This window comes from Lissotriton helveticus, chromosome 8, assembly GCF_964261635.1.
Source record: "Lissotriton helveticus chromosome 8, aLisHel1.1, whole genome shotgun sequence".
Lineage (NCBI taxonomy): Eukaryota > Metazoa > Chordata > Amphibia > Caudata > Salamandridae > Lissotriton > Lissotriton helveticus.
The window spans coordinates 1,473,095,050-1,473,114,623 of record NC_136069.1 but is presented as its reverse complement, the minus strand read 5'-3'; the positions used below and the strand labels follow the sequence as shown (position 1 = coordinate 1,473,114,623).

General features: G+C 42.3%; 1 protein-coding gene across 2 annotated transcripts in view; it reads left to right on the top strand.

Moving 5' to 3' along the window:
* Positions 1-1,971: 1,971 nt before the first annotated feature.
* Positions 1,972-19,574, top strand: part of FAT3 (FAT atypical cadherin 3) — a 741,111-nt gene continuing 723,508 nt past the window's right edge. For both annotated transcript variants that reach the window (XM_078658413.1, XM_078658412.1), the window contains exon 1: positions 1,972-5,263. In XM_078658413.1, the coding sequence (XP_078514539.1) occupies positions 1,972-5,263 (3,292 nt within the window). The remainder of the gene's footprint in view (positions 5,264-19,574) is intronic.

Here is a 19,574-nt window from a genome sequence, read left to right as displayed (position 1 = left end):
GGTGGCACACTATGCTAAGCACAGATTTTTAGCTTACGTGTTTTTAAGCCACGCCCTTAATTACATTGGCCACGCCCCTCTGAGAGACCCCCCCGGTTTTTTCATCCCACTTAAAGCACTGGTTTTAGGCTATTTGCTGTGAATTTTTCTGTTTTATTTAAAGGTGAGCAACTACAGATACAGTTATCCAAATGTTGGCAGGACCGACTCAGCCATTCATCTTTCAGTGGTCTAGTAAAATAAGTAGAATGGTTTTGGGAAATAATGATGCTAATCGCTTAAGCTCCTAGAAACACACCCGTTTGTAGCGTGTGCTACCCAATCATTACTTATTAAAGAACCTGGCAGAGTATAATAATACATGACTAGGGCATTTTAAAGATTGGTAAGAAATTGTTGTTAATAGTGCACACAAGATGATTGTATGTGAAATGCAAGATCGACCCACTTCAGCTTGGGAAAAGCAGATAAGACACAAAGCATAGCTGTTAAATTGATGTCTAACAAAGCAAAACGTTTCATATCGGAATATTCAGGTTTGGTGTATGTTTAATGAATATCTAATTACGCACTGGTGCACCAGTCAACACTTCAGCCTCCGTGCCTATCTCATTTTCATGGTAACCAACAACTATATCAACTCAAATGTTTATTGTACATTTAATTAAACTAATCGATGCATTAAAATTCATTCGAAACTATCTTATATAAATTAAATACGTCTCATCCAGATGCATTTTGGATAAATCTATCTTATGAATATTTATGTATATGCAGAAAACCTTTCTTGTTCGTGGGTCCCAAATAAAGAGTAATGGACTACTGGAATAATGCAAAATTGGCTTATGTTCAGTGGAAGGCTCATATTTTTCCATAAATCAGTGCACTGGGAGATACAGATATTTTTTGAAGCAGAAGGACCAAGGCAGTTGCCTTGGTGTCATCTGCTGTTGAAAAAAACAGAAGAGTGAGTGAGACACAAGAAGTCAGATTTACAAATATACCTGTTTACATATGGTTGGTTTTCTGCAGCCTTTGCAAAACTTTTTTGGTTTCACAAAAGTTGCTTTTGCACTCATCAAAGGATTGACTCACACAAAGATATTGATGTGAATAAACCTAGGCAGAGGATTGTTGAGTGGTCATTGGAGGGCTGGTGCGCACCCATGATGTCTGGTCCTGGAAAATGTCAGATGTGTGTATCTATGACAGGGGCAACTGGAAGCCCTTTTACAAGGTGGAAAGGTAATTTGAATACCAGTAAAATTGGTGGAGGCGGCATATGCAGAGAGTTTTATCCATAGGGACAACAATTTCCCTCTAGATAAAGAAGAAAAGAAAAGTTGTTCAATGAATTTTTACTTGCTTGTCAAATTTTCCTATAAGCAGATGGTGTTTGCAAATGTTTTCTAATTGCACTTGTGAAAACTCTTTGTGAATTCCTGAAAGAAGTAATTCTGTCCCCGTTTGTGAGGTTGTAGACCTGCGGTCGCACATGTATAGCTCACCGTAAGAATTCGGCCAATGGAGAGAGGACTAATTGGAGCAAGCATTGATTAGATCGAAAAACTGGTTCAGAGTAGTGATGAGAGAGCAACAAATAAATAGAATTTAAGTGAAGGATGAACATCCACAATTAATGTTTCAAGCACCATTGAGGGTTTATGGAGGACATGGACATTTGGAGGTAGAGGTGGAAAAGGAGCAAAGATTTAAGACGTTTCTGATCTGTTTGCAAATTTGATTTTGGGTGTAGAGTCTAGGTGCAGGATGAGGGCTTCATGACGGGTATGAAGATGTATGCCAAAGATGGAGAGACAACCTGTCTTTGAAACTGGAAAATGCTTGATGGTACTATTGCCATATTAAAATCAAGGGATTTTATCTGAATGGTTAATTATCTTCTTATTTTGTACTTTGTATTCCTTACTAAGCATCTTTTATCTGTTCTTTTTAGGATGGAAGAATGACATGATGGATTTAAAGATGGGATACAGGGGGGGCACACGGCCCCCCTTCGTGTGCCTTGTCCTCCTGATTCTTAAGCTCTCAAACAATGTTTTCCATGGTGTTCAAGGAGTACTTTTACCCAGTTTCCACTTCACACATTCCACATACAATGCAACTGTCTACGAGAACTCTGCAGCCAGGACCTACCTTAACAGTCCAAGCAAAATGGGCATCAACATAGCAGATTTTTCATGGGATATCAAATATAGGATCATGTCTGGAGACGAAGAAGGATTTTTCAAAGCGGAGGAAGTTGTAATTGGAGACTTTTGTTTTCTCAGAATAAGAACTAAAGGTGGAAATTCTGCTATATTAAACAGAGAAATCCAAGACAACTACTTATTAGTAATAAAAGGATCTGTCAGGGGGGAGGACTTGGAAGCCTGGACAAAAGTAAACATACAGGTTTTGGATATGAATGACCTGAGGCCTTTGTTTTCACCGACAACATACTCTGTAACAATAGCAGAAAGTACCCCCATTAGAACTAGCATTGCTCAGGTTACGGCTACGGATGCAGATATTGGATCCAATGGCGAATTTTATTACTTTTTTAAGAGTAAAGTTGAACTATTTTCTGTTCATCCAACTAGTGGAATTGTTTCATTAACTGGACGCCTGAACTATGATGAGAAGAACAGATATGATTTGGAAGTTCTGGCAGTGGACCGTGGAATGAAACTTTATGGCAATAACGGAGTTAGCAGTACCGCAAAGCTTTATGTTCACATTGAACGTATAAATGAACATGCTCCGACTATTCATGTGGTCACTCACATTCCCTTTGCTTTGGACAAGGATCCTACCTATGCCGTTGTTACAGTTGATGACGTAGATGAGGGTGCAAATGGAGAGATCGAATCTGTGTCAATAGTAGCCGGAGACCCTCTGGAGCAATTCTTTTTGGCCAAAGAGGGCAAATGGATGAATGATTATAAGATCAAGGAGAGAAAGCCAATTGATTGGGACAGTTTTCCTTACGGTTATAATCTCACTCTTCAAGCAAAAGACAGAGGATCGCCACAGAAGTTTTCTGCGGTGAAAATAGTGCACATTGCTAATGCTAGGAAAGAGACAGCACACTCACAGTTTGAAAAAGATGCGTATGAATCCACAGTCAGTGAATTTGCGCCTCCGGGTGTTGTGGTGGCAGTCGTTAGATTAAAATCAGATGCACAGGGTGTGGAATACAAAATAATGGACAGTGAAGATGCAGACTATTTTAAAATCAATCCCAAAACTGGGCTCATCACCACAGCACGTCATTTGAATATCATTGAGAAGGAGCAATATGAGCTAAAAGTCGTAGTGGAAGGAAGGGACTTACAAGCGCTGGTCACTGTAAGGTTAGAAGATGCCAATGATCATATTCCAGAGTTCAAACAGCCTTCCTATGAGGCATTTGTAAATGAAAGTGTCCCTGTTGGAACCAGTGTTTTATCCATTTTTGCTTATGACAGGGATAAAGGTGAAAATGGATACATCACCTATAGCATTCCAAGCCTAAACTCCTTGCCCTTTACTGTAAACCAGTTCACCGGCCTTGTGAGTACATCGGAAGAATTAGATTTCGAGTCTTCCCCTGAGAGTTTCAAGTTTGTAGTAAGAGCGTCAGACTGGGGGTCACCATATCGCCATGAGAGTGAGATTAATGTAACAATACACATAGGGAATGCGAATGATAACAAACCTTTGTTTGAAAAAGTGGCATGCCAAGGAGTAATAGCACACGACTTTCCTGTGGGTGGGCACATCACTGCTGTTTCAGCTATAGATGTAGATGAATTAGACCTAGTAAAATACAAGATACTATCTGGAAATGAGCTTGGGTTGTTTTATTTAAATCCAGATTCTGGTGTCCTGCAGCTGAAAAAATCTCTACTTGATTCCGGGTTCAAAAACTCCTTTTCCCTCAGGATAACAGCAACTGATGGAGAGAATTTTGCTGACCCCATGTTTGTTAACATTTCAGTGGTACATGCAAAAGTCTCTTCCAAGAGCTTCAGCTGCAGAGAAACCCGAGTTGCCCAGAAGTTAGCTGAAAAGTTACTCAAAAAGTCAAAATCAAACGTCAAGACCCATTTTGAAGATGGGTTTCTTGACTTCTATTCGGTAAACAGACAGGCGCCACATTTTGATAAATCATTTCCTTCTGATGTATCTGTGAAGGAGGACCTTCCTGTAGGTTCCACCATACTTAGAATTAAGGCCCATGATTCAGATTTTGGCTTCAATGGAAAGGTTGTCTACACAATTTCCGATGGTAATATGGATAGCTGCTTTAGCATTGACATGGAAACTGGGCTTCTAAAAGTCTTGTTACCATTTGATCGGGAGAAGACAGACCTTTATTTAGTCAACATCACCGTTTATGACTTAGGAAACCCCCAGAAATCTTCCTGGAAAGTACTGAAAGTAAATGTAGATGATGCCAATGATAACAGGCCAAATTTCTTGCAAGAAAGCTATTCAGTCAGTGTTTTAGAAAGTAGTAGCATTGGTGCAGAATTAATCCAGGTAGAAGCCCGGGACAAGGATTTGGGATTAAATGGAGAAGTCACGTATTCAATTTTGACTAATACACAAAAATTTGCAATAAACAGCAGTAGCGGGGTGGTGTATGTGGCTGACCATCTGGATAGGGAATCAAAAGCAAATTACACATTGAAAATTGAAGCCAGAGACAGGTCTGAGATTGATCTTCAACGCTTCTCAGTAGTTACTCTGAATGTGTATTTGGAGGATGTGAATGATTGTTCTCCAGCCTTCATACCTCCTAGCTACAATGCTAAAGTCCTCGAAGACCTGCCGGTTGGAACCATAATTGCTTGGCTTGAAACGCAGGATCCTGACCTTGGGTTAGGGGGCCAGGTACGCTACTCACTTATAAATGACTACAACGGACGGTTTGAAATAGACAAGGCTAGTGGTGCAGTACGTTTGAACAAAGAGCTTGATTATGAGAAACAGCAGTTCTATAACATAACGGTGCGTGCAAAAGACAAAGGGCGTCCCGTTTCTCTCTCCTCTGTGTCCTTTGTGGAGGTGGAAGTGATTGATGTAAATGAGAATCTCCATACCCCCTATTTTTCGGACTTTGCTTTGGTTGGATCAGTGAAGGAGAATTCCCGTATTGGAACAAGTGTTTTGCAAGTCATAGCAAGAGATGAGGATACGGGAAGAGATGGAGAGGTTCAATACTCAATCCGGGATGGAAGTGGCCTTGGACGATTTAGCATAGACGAAGACACAGGTAAGTGTCACTTCATGATCCCTATAACATTTAATATCTATGCACATTTCAGTGAATTAAAATATGCTAAATTTATGTAGAATATTGATACTATGTAGGATTTATATATACCACCTTCTTGAAACACAGTGAAATTATTTCTGTACCGTTGACTGGGGGAACTCGAACTGCGCATGTGATTAGACTACTAAAACACTTTATAAATGCTCAGACATACCTCTTAGCTTGATGATTTGCCAATGAAAGAGACATTTTGATAAGGTGTTTGCTCTATGTACTTTGGACCAGATATTCAAAGCCGTTATGCAGTTGCATACTTGTGATTCTCACAATCACAGAGTTTGAGGCCACAAAAGCATGTTTTTCTATGTACCAAACCCATTTTGCGAATCGGAAATGCCTGTCTGACACACAAATTCGGTTTTGCGATCTGTTCCTAACTGCAGTTAGGAGGTGTAGTGAAAAGTGCACCGTCTCCGTATTACGAGCCATAATAGCATGTACCAATAACTTGTGACCATGATTGCGGTAATAAACATTGATAATTTACCAACATCTCAAAATTGGTGTGAAATCTTTCCCTTTGTGAATTGTATCCAAAGCCTCAGGAAAAGTAGGCAATGCTTGCAGGGGAACCACTGAGTGCTCCCCTGAGGTTTACCCAAGCAGCAAACATTTTTTTTTATAGCAGCAGCAGTTCCTTTAAGGATCATTGCCTGCTTTTAAAAAAAGGTTTGCAGCTAACAGAAAGGGGTCACAGATAAGGATCTGCTAATTAATATTTATTAGACAGATCTTTCTGCAACTTTTTGCCACTGGATATTTCGTGAGACCACCTGTTAGTACATCGTTGCATTGTAAAATTAAAGACTGAACGCAGAACAATTGTGTGCAATTTTATACTACTTTTTGCACCGGTCTTTTGTACATCTGGCCCCAAGAGAGGTAAATCTCCATGTTTTTTGAGAGGGACTACGACTTCAGGAGGCTGACACCTTCCCAATGGTTGTATGACGATCCATCGTACTTAATCGCATCGCGGTAATTTACATCGCCGTCACTACATCGCAATTGCAGTCACATCGGCAATTTTAACATCGCACGATGTTGCAACGCAAATGCGGCCATGCAATAGGCAAGGGTGTCACATCGGCAACCTTACATCGCGCGACATGACAACGCGATGGTTTAGCCCGCACGTTCAAATTCGTTCAACCCTGTCCATTTGAATAATCTGACTGGCGCTGACTGCGTCCACTGGGAAGCACCCAATGACCATATCTCACCATTATGAAACGTGCTGGGATTTTTATTTGGCTGAGTTGCAAAAGCACGCACATCAATGTCGGTTTCAGAGTATAGGAAATGAAGAAGTGTGTCCTTTTAGCACCTTAGAAATATTTGAATGAGGAGTGGCAGCTTGCAGAGGAAACGCGAGGGGAGCAGGTCCAAAGAGACTCAGCATCGAAGACACACCATCACCATTTTTGGGAAAAGTGTAATTGCCCGCATTTGACGAAACAGCAGACAATTTAAAAGAGTATAACGTGTAAAAAAAAGCTAAAGACCAGATAAAGATGACAGCTGCCGTTATGCTCGCAGAAAACCACCCTCCAGGCTCGAAAGCAGAGCAGTCAAGCTGCCAACTTGTCTTCTTTATTGGTTATGATATGGTCCGTGACTTAAGATGCTTTTTTTCTTGGCACTATTATCTACCTTGATAGTGTTAAAGATGTGTTTTGTTGCCTTAGCCACTGATGCCGAGTTCTGCTGCTCGCTCATTGGAATGTAACATTTGTATCCCTCTATATATTGTGGCGGCCAATTTTTGAATGGGCATCTGCTGAATAGGTTTATCTGCTACCTTTAGTCAGTTCCATAACGCAAAATAATGGCAATGAGGGGCACCCGAGTTTCCCATATCCCACGGATATTTATTGAGCTTCAGCTGAATGGGGCTCCCTTCGAATGTCTGGGGGCCCACCTGTGCTCCAGGGGCTGCAGAGGCCTGCCTTCCACCCTTCACTATTACTTATATTCGGGTGTTGCTTTCGTTGGTCGTTGGTCCACGCAGTCTCTGCCCTGTTGATGTAGTGGAGTGCTTGCGTCCTTTCTCTTTTTTACCTTAATCTCTAGCGAGAGTGTGTTTATTTTGGCAGTATCACTTTGGATGGCCTCCCTTTTTAGCTCTCTTTTATACGTGAGCTTTGTAAGTTCCCTGGAAGAAATAAACAATAGTTTTGTTTATGATCACAGCCTTCTCTCCTGAACTAACCCCTTCTTTAAATTTAGTTAGACCCTCTTCTAGTCCGAGTGCTCTCTTTATATCAATCGACCTTAATGTGTACCTATTTCTAGGCACTCTCGAGGAAAGTGTTACAGTGCACACGAAAGGGGCTGGGACACAGTAATTCTGCATGCGGGTGGACTTCTTGGGAACTCTCTGCTATGTTTTCTCTGCTGTTTAGAAAATGGGTTTTCTTTAATGCGGTTAGTAATACTGGCACTATTATCTACCTTGATAGTGTTAAAGATGTGTTTTGTTGCCTTAGCCACTGATGCCGAGTTCTGCTGCTCGCTAATCCATGGATATCTACCTCGAGCCCCGTTACACTCCCCGCATCGTCCTTGTACTCTTTCTGGCTCCTCTGCTTCCTTTGCCCGACATGGACCTGCATAGGACAACTCCTGTCCCTGCCGGAGCCGCCCCAGAGGAATATGCAGCCTTAGAATATGCAGCCTTAGAATATGCAGCCTTAGCAAGTGAAATTGCGCGCTGTAAAGTCTCTTAAATATGCCGGAGCCACCCCAGAGGAATATGCAGCCTTAGAATATGCAGCCTTAGCAAGTGAAATTACGCGCTGTACGCATATGCGCTCCTTAAAGAAACATAATATATCCCGATTCACGATGTAATCGTTAACGATGTATAAGGAAATGCGATGCACTTGCATGCGTCCTGATGACATGCGATGTGATGTCGTCTACGATGTAACAGCCGCGATGCAATGTCAGCGCGATGCGATATATCCGATGTAAGCGGTGCTTCCCCTTCCCAATGAGGTCTAGTTGAGGAGGATGCATGAAAAGCCCTATGATGTTGCACATCTTGATGTACCAAAGGATTATGATACTACAAAGATGCAACTTAATCGAAAGAGAACATGGTACGGATACTCAGTATTGTCAGTAGTGGCTCGCACAGGTAAGAGCGGTAGGGCGGGGCGGGATGGGGTGGTGGAAGTTGACAGACGACGGGTTAAATAATATTAAATAAATAAAACCACTTACCTTCCGCTCGCCGCATCGCCAACTCTGTCGACTTCCACCGCCACCCCACCGCTCTTACCTGTGGGAGCCGCTACTGAGTATTGTTCCGAGCGGTACCGCAGAGGCATGTGTGGACAGTTTGTCACCGAGAGATATTTACGCCTTTTACAATCTGCTATGTTTTTAATGTCTTAGAATTTCCACAGTCCTATGCATTTATTCATTCATTCGTTGACTATTTTGTTCTTGTATTTACTTGTGGGGGCTGAAAAGATTCACCCCCAGATCACAGGAAGATTGGCTCGTGCCCTAAAGAACTGGGGAACATGGGCGAGCAAGGGAGATTCACACTGAGTTAATTAATTAGAGAACACGTTGTGTCCCGTCATTGCGGTAGTTTTAGGGGCAAATCTGCTGCTCTATCAAACTAACCAGCATGTTCCCTCCTTAGAGTTTAACTGGAGTCTGAACTATTAAAGTTACTGCAGGAGCTGACAATGAGCCAGCTGGGTGAGTGCTGCAGGGCTAGCTGCAGCCCACACTGGTGCATGATTAATGGCCCCTCTCTGGGCGCGGGGAGCTGCAGAAGCAGCCACAGATTGAGTTACTCGAAGCCTGACAGCTGTGTCTTTACTGCCCCTGCAGCCAGCGCCTGGCTTGTAAACCGGCCCCGCTCTGCGCTTTATCTGTGCGATGGACATTCCTGCCGGCACAGCTGCCTGCGAGCAGGTTTGCTCTGCTTGTTCGCTTGCCACAGATTCCCCTCGTTGGCATGTAATACAAACGACATGATCACACCAAGCATAAATAAACAAAAAAACAGAATTCCCAAATATGCACTCAGCAGCACCACAGTTTACAGCAATCACCCCATGCATCAAGATTATGTCAGCTTGTCTATAAAAGTCAATGACAATTTAAATCTTGCGACTTTACGCTGTGGTGTTGCTCACAATCAATGTACCAAGACGTCTTGCAAACTTTATGTTTCAACATTTTACTGTGAAGATATAGTGCGCTTTAACAAGGCGTATAAAATGTGTGTTGGTTTATTTTTGTTGTCTTCGTGAAAATGTGATGGGCATCCGTTTGCTAAGCAGAACAGATAAAAAGTGAACACTGGGAAAAGTATGATTTGTTTGTGGTAGATATATTGTAATGTGGTACCAGGAAATTTCTTTTTGAAGGAGGCCGCAGTGGAGTAAACTATAGAATTCTGGAAAAAAACATCTCTGCTAATAGAAACACATTGAGAAGCAGGGATCCTTTCTGTGGTGGATGAACAAATTCAGCTAAGCCATGCATACGTAAATCAATGCAGCCCGTAAAAAGACAATTTGTTGCATATGTCACACGCACATTTTGGGTCTGGAATTAGGCAGAGTAAATGACTTGACTTGAATATGAGGGTGAAAGGGACCTTTTAGATTCATTTATATCCATGTCTGTGTTGTATTTAAAAACCAGGGTACCTATGGGTTGTATTTGCTCTCCTTGTTTTTCTTGTCCTTTCACAAATGATTTGCCTCATGTAGAGTTTACTTGCTTTAAGAATGTCTCTCTGGTTCCCTAAGCCCTCATTTTCTCAGTCTTGACCCTCTGACGAACAATATTAGTTGAAAATTCCAAACAATATAATACCAAAAAAAAAGCGATCAGAGGGAAAATGATTTAAGACACTGATAGGGCAAGTTGGAGCCCACAAAAAAAAGGAAATGTCTTGTAAAACATACTTACCAACAAATTCTGCCTTACATAACTTATGAAGTATTTCACATATCAAATTCTTACTGTGCCATTGGACCATAAACTAGGTGCAAGCTACTGTAACAAATAAAGAAAGCTTTAAGAAAAGGCCTCTTTTGAGTCTTTTCATTTTGTCAGTGGAAAAAGTTTGTTGGTTAAATGTACAACTTGATGCTTTATTGGGAACAGTCCAAATCTTGTTCTTGAAAGATTACATAACCGTCAAATGTCTCTAAAGATAGCAGAACAGAATTTTAAATATTTTAAGAAGCGGGTATCGCTAGCCTACTCTCAATAGGAAAAACTTGATCTCAAGCAGGCATCAGTGGTGCTAACATATTCACCCAATATTCATTCAACTGGTTCCTCGCACCTGGTTAGGAAAGAGGTTTAAAGTGTAATACTCGAGCTCTATGCTCGAAGGTCAATCTTAATTAACCGAGGTACTGGTCTAACATGATCCAGCTCCATGGAGCAGTTGAGTTCATCGTGGCCGGTGCTGGCAAGAGCTGTGGGGCAGGGTTTGGGGGTGTAATCGAAAGACAACGAAGAGGGAAAATAAAATTAAAAAAAGAAAACCACTTACCTCGGCGATGCAGCGAGCTCAAGGTAAGTGTTTTTCTTTTGTTACAATTTTATTTTCTCTCATCGTCATCTGTCGACTTCACCCACCCACCCTGCCCCACCCCACCGCTCTTACCTGCACCAGCCGTGACTGAGTTGAGTGCTTTATAGAGAGTAGTTTATTGCAGTAAAAGCAAAACCAAAAGAGCTGCTGTAAGGAGAACAGTAATCCTGGTTTGAATACCAGATTTTAACCAAATCTTAGGAACCAAGGTGTAACAGGCTGATGGAACTGCGATCGTATGAGCCAGGACACAGTGAATTCTTTCTCCATTTCACGTTTCCGGAGTGGAGGCAAAGAAGCGCAATCCAGTCTGAAAATAAAGACGATAGGCCTTCTCCATCCATGCATCCTGGATCTTGAACAAACATCCCATTATCCATCAGCACCATCACAACCCTGACCCAGTTTAGGAAAGAACTGAAGACACACTTCTTTAAATAAACACATCATGGTGCAGTATCAATCTGCCTCGGCTCCCAGAACCAAGCTACCTCCTCATTCCCTAATTGGTTGTATCTTTGCCTTTGACACTGTACAGGCTCCACTGCCTTTTGGCTTAGTTTGCATTATACAATTATCACATACATGTAAATATAACTCCAATATCAGGTACAGAAAGGTAGATTGATTTGCCCACAATCGCCTGAAATGTTGTGACGCGTTGACGCTGGGACTAGAACTCCATTCCCCGAGTTAGAAACTCAGCCTCTAGACCAGCTACCCTGTCCAGGACATACATAGGTAGTTGGTAAATGTGTTGACAAAATCAATTGTAGGCACAAAGCTTGACTATCGAAACAATGCTTCCTGAACTTAAACAAAAACTACATGGGCTATATGAAACCAAGCTTGCTTTAATGCACTGGACGTTATATTTCTCAGATTCTTTTTTAAAACTAAATTATATTTTGCAACACAGCGCACTGACCCATTCAGTCCTACCTTTAAAAGTAGGTTTGATACAATGCATCATTTGAAGGCCGTTTGCATTGAATATGTCCTCCCATCTTGTAAGCACAATGGACCAATTTGCCCATGAATTTCCATGAATAAGAAACAAATAAATAGCATAAGACGAATTGTGATACCTTAGAACCACATCACAAGCAGCAGTCAGCATTTCACATGCATCTCAGGATCAAAATGCTGAACCCATTAAATCCTGCTCAGAAAGCTGGTTCTTCAGCAACTGTTCCTCAAGACTTGACTAGCAACTTCTATCACATCACACAATCATCTCCAAATACAAAAAGTTCTTCAGAGGATGATTGTCACAATGACCTAGTCTACGCTGAAATCCTAGGCACGATCATCACAATAGCTGAGGGTTAGGCAACCTGATTTGTTATTGATCACATTACTTCAGATTCATAGCAATGATGTAATGTGATTTGGGGTACACACCAAGTATTGTCAGTCTGTTCTGCTGTTGAGAGACTCCAGATCGGTTAATAGCCATGCTGGATTTATTGTGGTTCAACCACTGTGTCAGATTCCCTACAACCACAGTAAGGTTTAGTCATTGTGTCGAGTCTGGTTTCACAATTTTGAATTCTGCAGCACTGAGATGGTACCACAGAACTCAGCAGAACATATTCCCTGCAGCGTCAACATGGCATCACAGGGAGTACTGCCATCAGATCCACGGAAAACAATGTAATACAATTGACAGCAACTTTGAGAATCCGCGCAACTATGTTCACAAATCCTTTCAAAAGAGCCACAATGGAGGTTTTGTGCCCTAATATTACCAAAATATTTGGTATTTTAGAGTTTATGGAACGGAAAAGTGAAATTAAATCTTCCAGTAAATGTTTCCTTGGAGAACACCTACTCCCCTAGTTCACACTAGGACATCTGTGCGGTGAAGCTGTAGGAGCAGGCCGCGTGACTGTGGTCACATGGGAAAAGGAAGAGTGAGCAAAATGGCAAGGCAGCAGGAAAGGTGGCACTTCTTTTTATTCTGCATGCCCGCTAACCAGAGCTTTAAATGGTCAGGTACTGTCTGGTTCTGAACACCTGCACTTCTTAAATTTGAAAGGGAGAGTACCTGCACTTCTCAGCATTGCTGAAGTAGATTTAATGGGACAGTACCAGCACTAATCAGGATATTAGCTATAGTTTGGTGCTGTGATGTATATAAATAATTTAATTATCAATATGGTGTTGTGAATAACGAGTTAACAATTATCATGCCTCCTAACGTAAATTCATGTTTGTGATGCAGAACCATTAAAATAGCTTTTTAGGGTCAAACCTGCGCTAGCATGCACTCAGTGCATCCATCTCGCATGCGAGACACTATTGTTACCACAAAGGGTTTGGAGCCCGCCTGTTGCTTACCATTTGTTGGCTTTCATGGCATTCATCTTTACAGCCTCTCAATTGGTAACTGCAGGACAAGCATAATTTCCATGCAAGCAGGATATGCACAATTGCTAAAAAGAAATCCTATAGTTAACTTTCTTTTATTTTTGCCTAGCCTTATTTTCTAACTTTGCACTCATGTGTTTTTTTGTTTTTGCTCATGGGCGCTGTTCTCAAAAGATCATGTTTCTTACCAGCACTCAACAGATATGTAAGTAAATCACTCACACATATTAAAGGCAATCATTGATGCCTGAGTAGTGCCAGCCATACCTGCATTAGGACCACCTGGGCTAACCCTTCCTTGCCCTCACCGGAGTCTGGAGCTGCATTGTGGAAAGGAAATGAGAACAAACTGCAGGACTGGAAGCCAAATACTGCCAAAAATTAAAGAGTACATTTGGAATGAGGCGCTAATCAAAATTGTGAATTCTAATTTCAATTGGGAGACTACAGCGACTCGTGAATATTCATATTTTACTATGTAGAAGTTGAAATCATGCTATTAGTTAATAGGACCATTTTGGAATCATATTTGTTGCTGTGCATTGTTTTCCTAGAACCACTTGGATTACTAAATGGCCAACCCACAAAGGAAAATGTGCTCCTATGTAAATCTGAGGAAACAATAGTAGATGTGTGGCCTTTTTGAAGCATACACATTTGAGGACAAATGTACACTGTGCACATATATCTCGAGGAAATGTTTGTGGATTAGCAATATGTTGTGGATTGTGTGTAGGCCTAGACTAATCTAGCACAAGGAGCTATTTACTACAACTCCTCTCCACTTCTGTAAATCAGCCCTTCTATTTGATATGTACAGTCACTCACAACCCTGGTTATTTCTACAATATCTGGTTAGACACACACATACATTTCAACCAAACACCCAACGTTTGCAGTCTACAGTAAAATGCAAGCAGGATTGGAAGTCCACTTCATCTTCTCGCTAGTAGGTCCATTTCTATTTGCTTTGTAATTACATTTTGACTTTGATTTAATACATAATTGGTTTACTTGCAGATCTATAATATTAATCAACCTCAGTGGTCTGACCCAAATTAAAAAAGACCGAAACGTGGCTTAACCTTTGGATGCACCCACCTGCTCTGGGCTCATTCTTCGGACTCACACAATTAGATTTGCTTCACCCTTGATGATTTATTTCTTTGTTTTCGGTGCCTTCTACTTCCCAGTTCTGAAAAATGTGTGCCTGTTTATGAGAAAATGACCTAAAACACCAACGATGCTATAATCAAGATTGCAAACATTCCGTTTATTCTTATATAATCAGTTTGCCTGATTATATTCTGCAAAATATTCCATGGTGCTGTGAATTCCATGGTAAAAACCTTACCTTAACCATTTTAAGCATTTTACGTGAAAAATCAGTTTTAACCGCCAGTTTTGTTTTGCAATCCCCTTTAGTGCTTTAGAGAGGAAATTACGTTTTCCACATAATTTTATAACGTTTTCATATTTTTACCTGGCTCAGTTGTATTTTTTAAACCGTCAAAGTACAGCTGCAAAAATTTTAATTTTAGGTAGCCTTTTTAACAAATGTGAATACTACTAGAGATATCCCAAGCAAGCATAGAGGAGGAATAGAGGCCATGAATCAGCTACCAGCATTGGCAGGTAGCTGCGGTGGGTAGCATGGAGTAAGTGTGAGATGTGTAAACTTCCTTTCACTCAGTGTTACGTCTACTTTAACTCTTGTTTAACCAGGCCAAAGTCCAGTGATGGCTTGTGTGTATTTTGGGTGGTGGGGCAGACAAAATACAGATGGCATTAAAATAATTCTAAAAAAGGAACTTACCTTCTTGACTTGCCACAGGATGGGTGTCTTCGCTCCTGGAAGCTCCAGACCCAGGGAACTGCTTTCACCAATCTTGGCGCGTCTCTCAGCATTAGACACATGTCAGGATTGAAGGAAGCAGCCTCTCGCAGCGCTCTTAAGAGCACTGGAGGTCTGCGCTTTCTCTCACCCAGCTCTGTCATAGACAGCTAGGTTAGAGAAGTTTAAAATGCGCATGTCTGGCAGGCCATCGCAAGACGGGCGGCCAAAGGGACATTTGCACTTTACACATAAGTGTACAGCTCCCTGCTGCCACTCAGAAGCAATTGCCCCACCCTGTCCTGAGAATTCGTTTAGGATGCTCCTCTGTTCTTATGAAGGAGCCGCCCCTGCCAAAGTAAGACTTAGCACAAAGACCCACAACAATCCAATTTCTTTCTTTGAAAAGATTGTTTATTTAAAAAAAAGTACAAATACACGTTTACCAGGACCGGACCGGCCGTAGCGTGCACTGGGCATTTTGCCGGGGGGCTGGAAGGGTGGGGGCCGGTTTTGACCGGTGGGGTCCTTTTTTGTTACTGGAAGCCGGTTTTGCAGCAGTGCTGCAATATCGGCCCCCTGTAACAAAAGCAGCAGCAGTGTTTCAGACCCTTCTCCCCTGGCTCAACGTAACTGCCTGGGCTGGTTTGCGTTCCCAGTCCGGCCCTGACGTTTACAAATCGTAGAGCTCATTTTCAAACTAAAACAGACACAGAAGTTTTGCAGAAAAGCCTCACCAAGGGTCATAGGCCGGCAGTTGTCAAACTAGGCATCATCAAAAGAAATGCATTAATTTCATGAACGTAAACATCCACACCCTACATAGTACTTGGCAGACACTGCATCAGGTCTGATCATGTATATATACATGAATAAGTAAGGAGTAAAGGATTAGTTGGGGAGTAAGGAAAAGGGGTAGTGAAAAAACTCCCCAAAAGACTCCAAACATACTGTAGGGTAATGAAAAGAAAGAGTCCAGCGACAGGAGTAATAAAAGGACCATTCACTCTCTGCCCCATCCCTGGTTTCTTTATCCGCACCTTCCCCCATCCAAAACAGTCGAAGTGAGACCCATGGGTGATAGTAGTGGAGTAAATAAAGCCTCCAATCTCTGTTCAGCTCTGTAGTATCTGTTAACAAGGTTTACTGCAATAACAACTCCCCTGGGTAGGAAAGGGACGAAAGCAGGGCCACAGTAGAGGAAAGCGTAGATCACTCACAGCATTCCCACACCACCTAGCTTGACTCTCCAAACCCACAAGTAACATGAGCATTGGAGAGGTGTGGCTCACTGGTTAGAGGCAGCAGACCTGTAAGCAGAGAACGACCCGGGACCAGGGTTCAATTCCCGACGCGGCAGGGTCTTGGACTACGGCCAATGGACTCGATAATTCTCGCCTCAGTGCCTACTCTAACCAGGGAACACACTCGGTAACTCTGGGTATTAAGCTTGCCTCATCTCTACAACGGCCCCCCACAGGCGCCAGGGATGCCTGGTTTCACCCTGGAGATACCCAGAAAGGGACCATCTCACAGGGAAAACCAGGACGGGTTCCCCAGCCGTCTACAGCGCTAGGACACTCGGGTAGAGTAACAGTGCGCTTTACAAGTATCCCACATTTACATTTACATTTACATTATCTACTCAGAATTGAAAATCAACTCCACACTACCGGTCTAATCACACATCAACAAAACCTTTGGCAGATCACACAAATTAGGCCTCTGTCTAAGGGGGTTAAGTCTGTCTCAAGAAGGGGCAAAACTGCTAGACAGCCCCCCCCCCTCCCCGTGCACAGTCTGTAAATACAGTCCAGGGAAATGCCAACCGACCAATCCACTGGTAAGAGGCATTCTGGTTCCCTGGATTCTCAACCAGTATCAATTGACAAATGGTTGCACAGGGGCAGGAAATGCTTCCATATCTAAGCTTGGAGAAAATGCTGACTAATCATTGACCTAGTATATCTGCATCCTATGGCATGCAATTACAATAATTCCTCTAAAAAACATTCATCACTACAGGGTGAAGTGGTCTATCTTCATTCCCTCACAATACATTTTAGCCACCACCAGAGAAGTAGTAAACAACTTTCTGTAGTGTGACATTGTGATTAGGGTACCCGAGACATCATGCAATATGACCGTGGCAGCCATCAACTGGACAGGAGCTCCTCATGGTATTAAGGTCTTATAATGTATATCAGTGGAGAAGGCCCAAAGATATACAGGATGTCTCTTTCAGTCTGCTCTCACCTCCAGCTTGTGAGGGCTGAAGCTAAAGCAATACAGGCACTCGGGTGACCAGTGCTAATCATGGAAAAATTTAAAGAAACTAAGTTTCAATCTCACATCACTCAGCCCCTCCTATGGCGACCCTGGCTAGCAGACCAACTGTCCTCCGTGAAATCTGTACAAGCCTCTCTTGACACTGACGCCGCAGGGAGTCTGCAGTGGGAACAGAGAAAAGTGGGTCAATTATAGCCCCATATTGGCGGAATATCACCACTCTAAATGCATCCCACTTCTTCATTTATGACTATATGTGAGAAGACGTACTATATGTGAGAAGACGGTGGTACGAACATCACAGGTCTCAGGATCAACTTAGAACAGTGGGACTATTGGGGATAGCACCTTATCTGGGTGTCCTGTAGCCCATATTCTAACTGCAGATGTTCAAAGGTTTTAAGAAGATCCTCAGATAGTATGTCCTGTATTTGCTTGATGCCGATCAGTTTGACCATCAAAGTGCCCCACCCCGATCTTAATCTTGGTATTTCCCTACAGTGGCACTTCCACCTGTAGCAGTAGATGTATCTTGCGAAATCTGTGTACTGCCCTCCATGAAATTAATGCTGAGAATTTCATAGGTTTTGGGCCACCTCTGTGTCAGCATAGAAAAATGTCCACCCCCTTCCTCGCAGCCAGTTTGCGCTTTTTGATGGGTAACTACATCTGGGTGTTGGCCGTGGTATGTACAATGCGATAAAGGAGAGACTTGTGGGAAAAATCAGAGATGCCACCCTTCCTGAACATCCAACAGATACTTCCAGGAGTTGCAAATCAACATTATTGTAAGCATAGGCCAATTTAGCAACCCAATTCCGCCTCAATTTGCCAGATTCGGCAGGATATAAATGTGTTCCTGCAGGAGGGCTATATATCTTAGCATTTTTAATGCCAAGCATGATAATTATTTCTTAGGCATACACACCACCCATCCTCCTACTGATGATTTTCAGACTTTTCAGCACAGAACAGACTTGTCAGTAAGTCAGCTGAATACATTCTCTTCCTTACTTTGCTTCTTGTTGCAGCTGTTAAATGGAATCAGCAGTGTTGGAGGTTCAGCAGCCCATGTATAATGTACAGTTTTCTGAGCTGTGGGTGGAGTGCCTGGAGTTTCCTGCATTTCGGGTTAGTTTGAAACAAGAAATATGCAGGGACATTGCTGTTCTGGGACAGAAGCAGGCCATTATGTTCCTTAGTGAAACATATGAACGGTCTCATCTGCTAGTATCTGACAAAGCAAGATATAATTTATATTGTGGCATCTCTCTTGGGAGACCAACAAACTTGAGTTCTGAGAGGAATGCCATCAGGAATTTTTCCATGATTGATTACTCTAATCCTTCAGGCACTCCAATAAAACGTAGACTATTTCGCCTGCTCCTGTCCTCCAAATCCACTAGCTTCTTCTATACATTCCTTAGTTCATGTCCCAATTCTTGACCTCTGCCCATTTGGTCCAACTGGAATTACACTGCCTCCCTTCTCTGATCTGAGACATCTAGTCTGCCCTGAAACAAGACTGTGATTGTCCAGATCAATTTCACTTTGGCAGTTGTTGCTGAAGTGTTATCTTTTAGTGAGCAGGCAAGGGATAGGCGAAGCGCATTGGTGAAAAGACAGATTTGAACCTTAGACGAATGTGTGACTACAAGGCCGAATCCCCTCTTTCACCCCTATGGGGCCTGCCATAGGGAACAAAATAAGAACCAATTAAAAAACTGGTGAAGTCCCTCAAGAAGATTGGTAAAAATAAGTGTTATATGTAATTACGAGCATGTGATTGTGAGTGCACCAGGAGCCAGTGTAGTTCTGCCAGAGCCTTTTTGGCAGACTGGTGTCTCATGATGTTTATGAGGAGCCGAGGAGCGGCGTTCTGGAAACCTGGAACTTTTTAACCACATATCAAGGTGAACCAAGATATAAGGCATCCCCATAATGAAGGTGTGACATTACAAGGGCCTGAACAATCAGTCTTCTGAGTTACAGCTCTATACCTTGCAAAGGACTCTCTAGAATAGCACACTGACATGATAGAGAAGAAAAGTTGCTTTTCCACTCCCCTAAACAAGTGCCTTCCAAATACCATTGGAGCACTTGTATTTGTGATTGGCGCTGTTCTGTTAGAAATCATGCATTTATTTTTTGAGATGTAGGTGGTCATTATA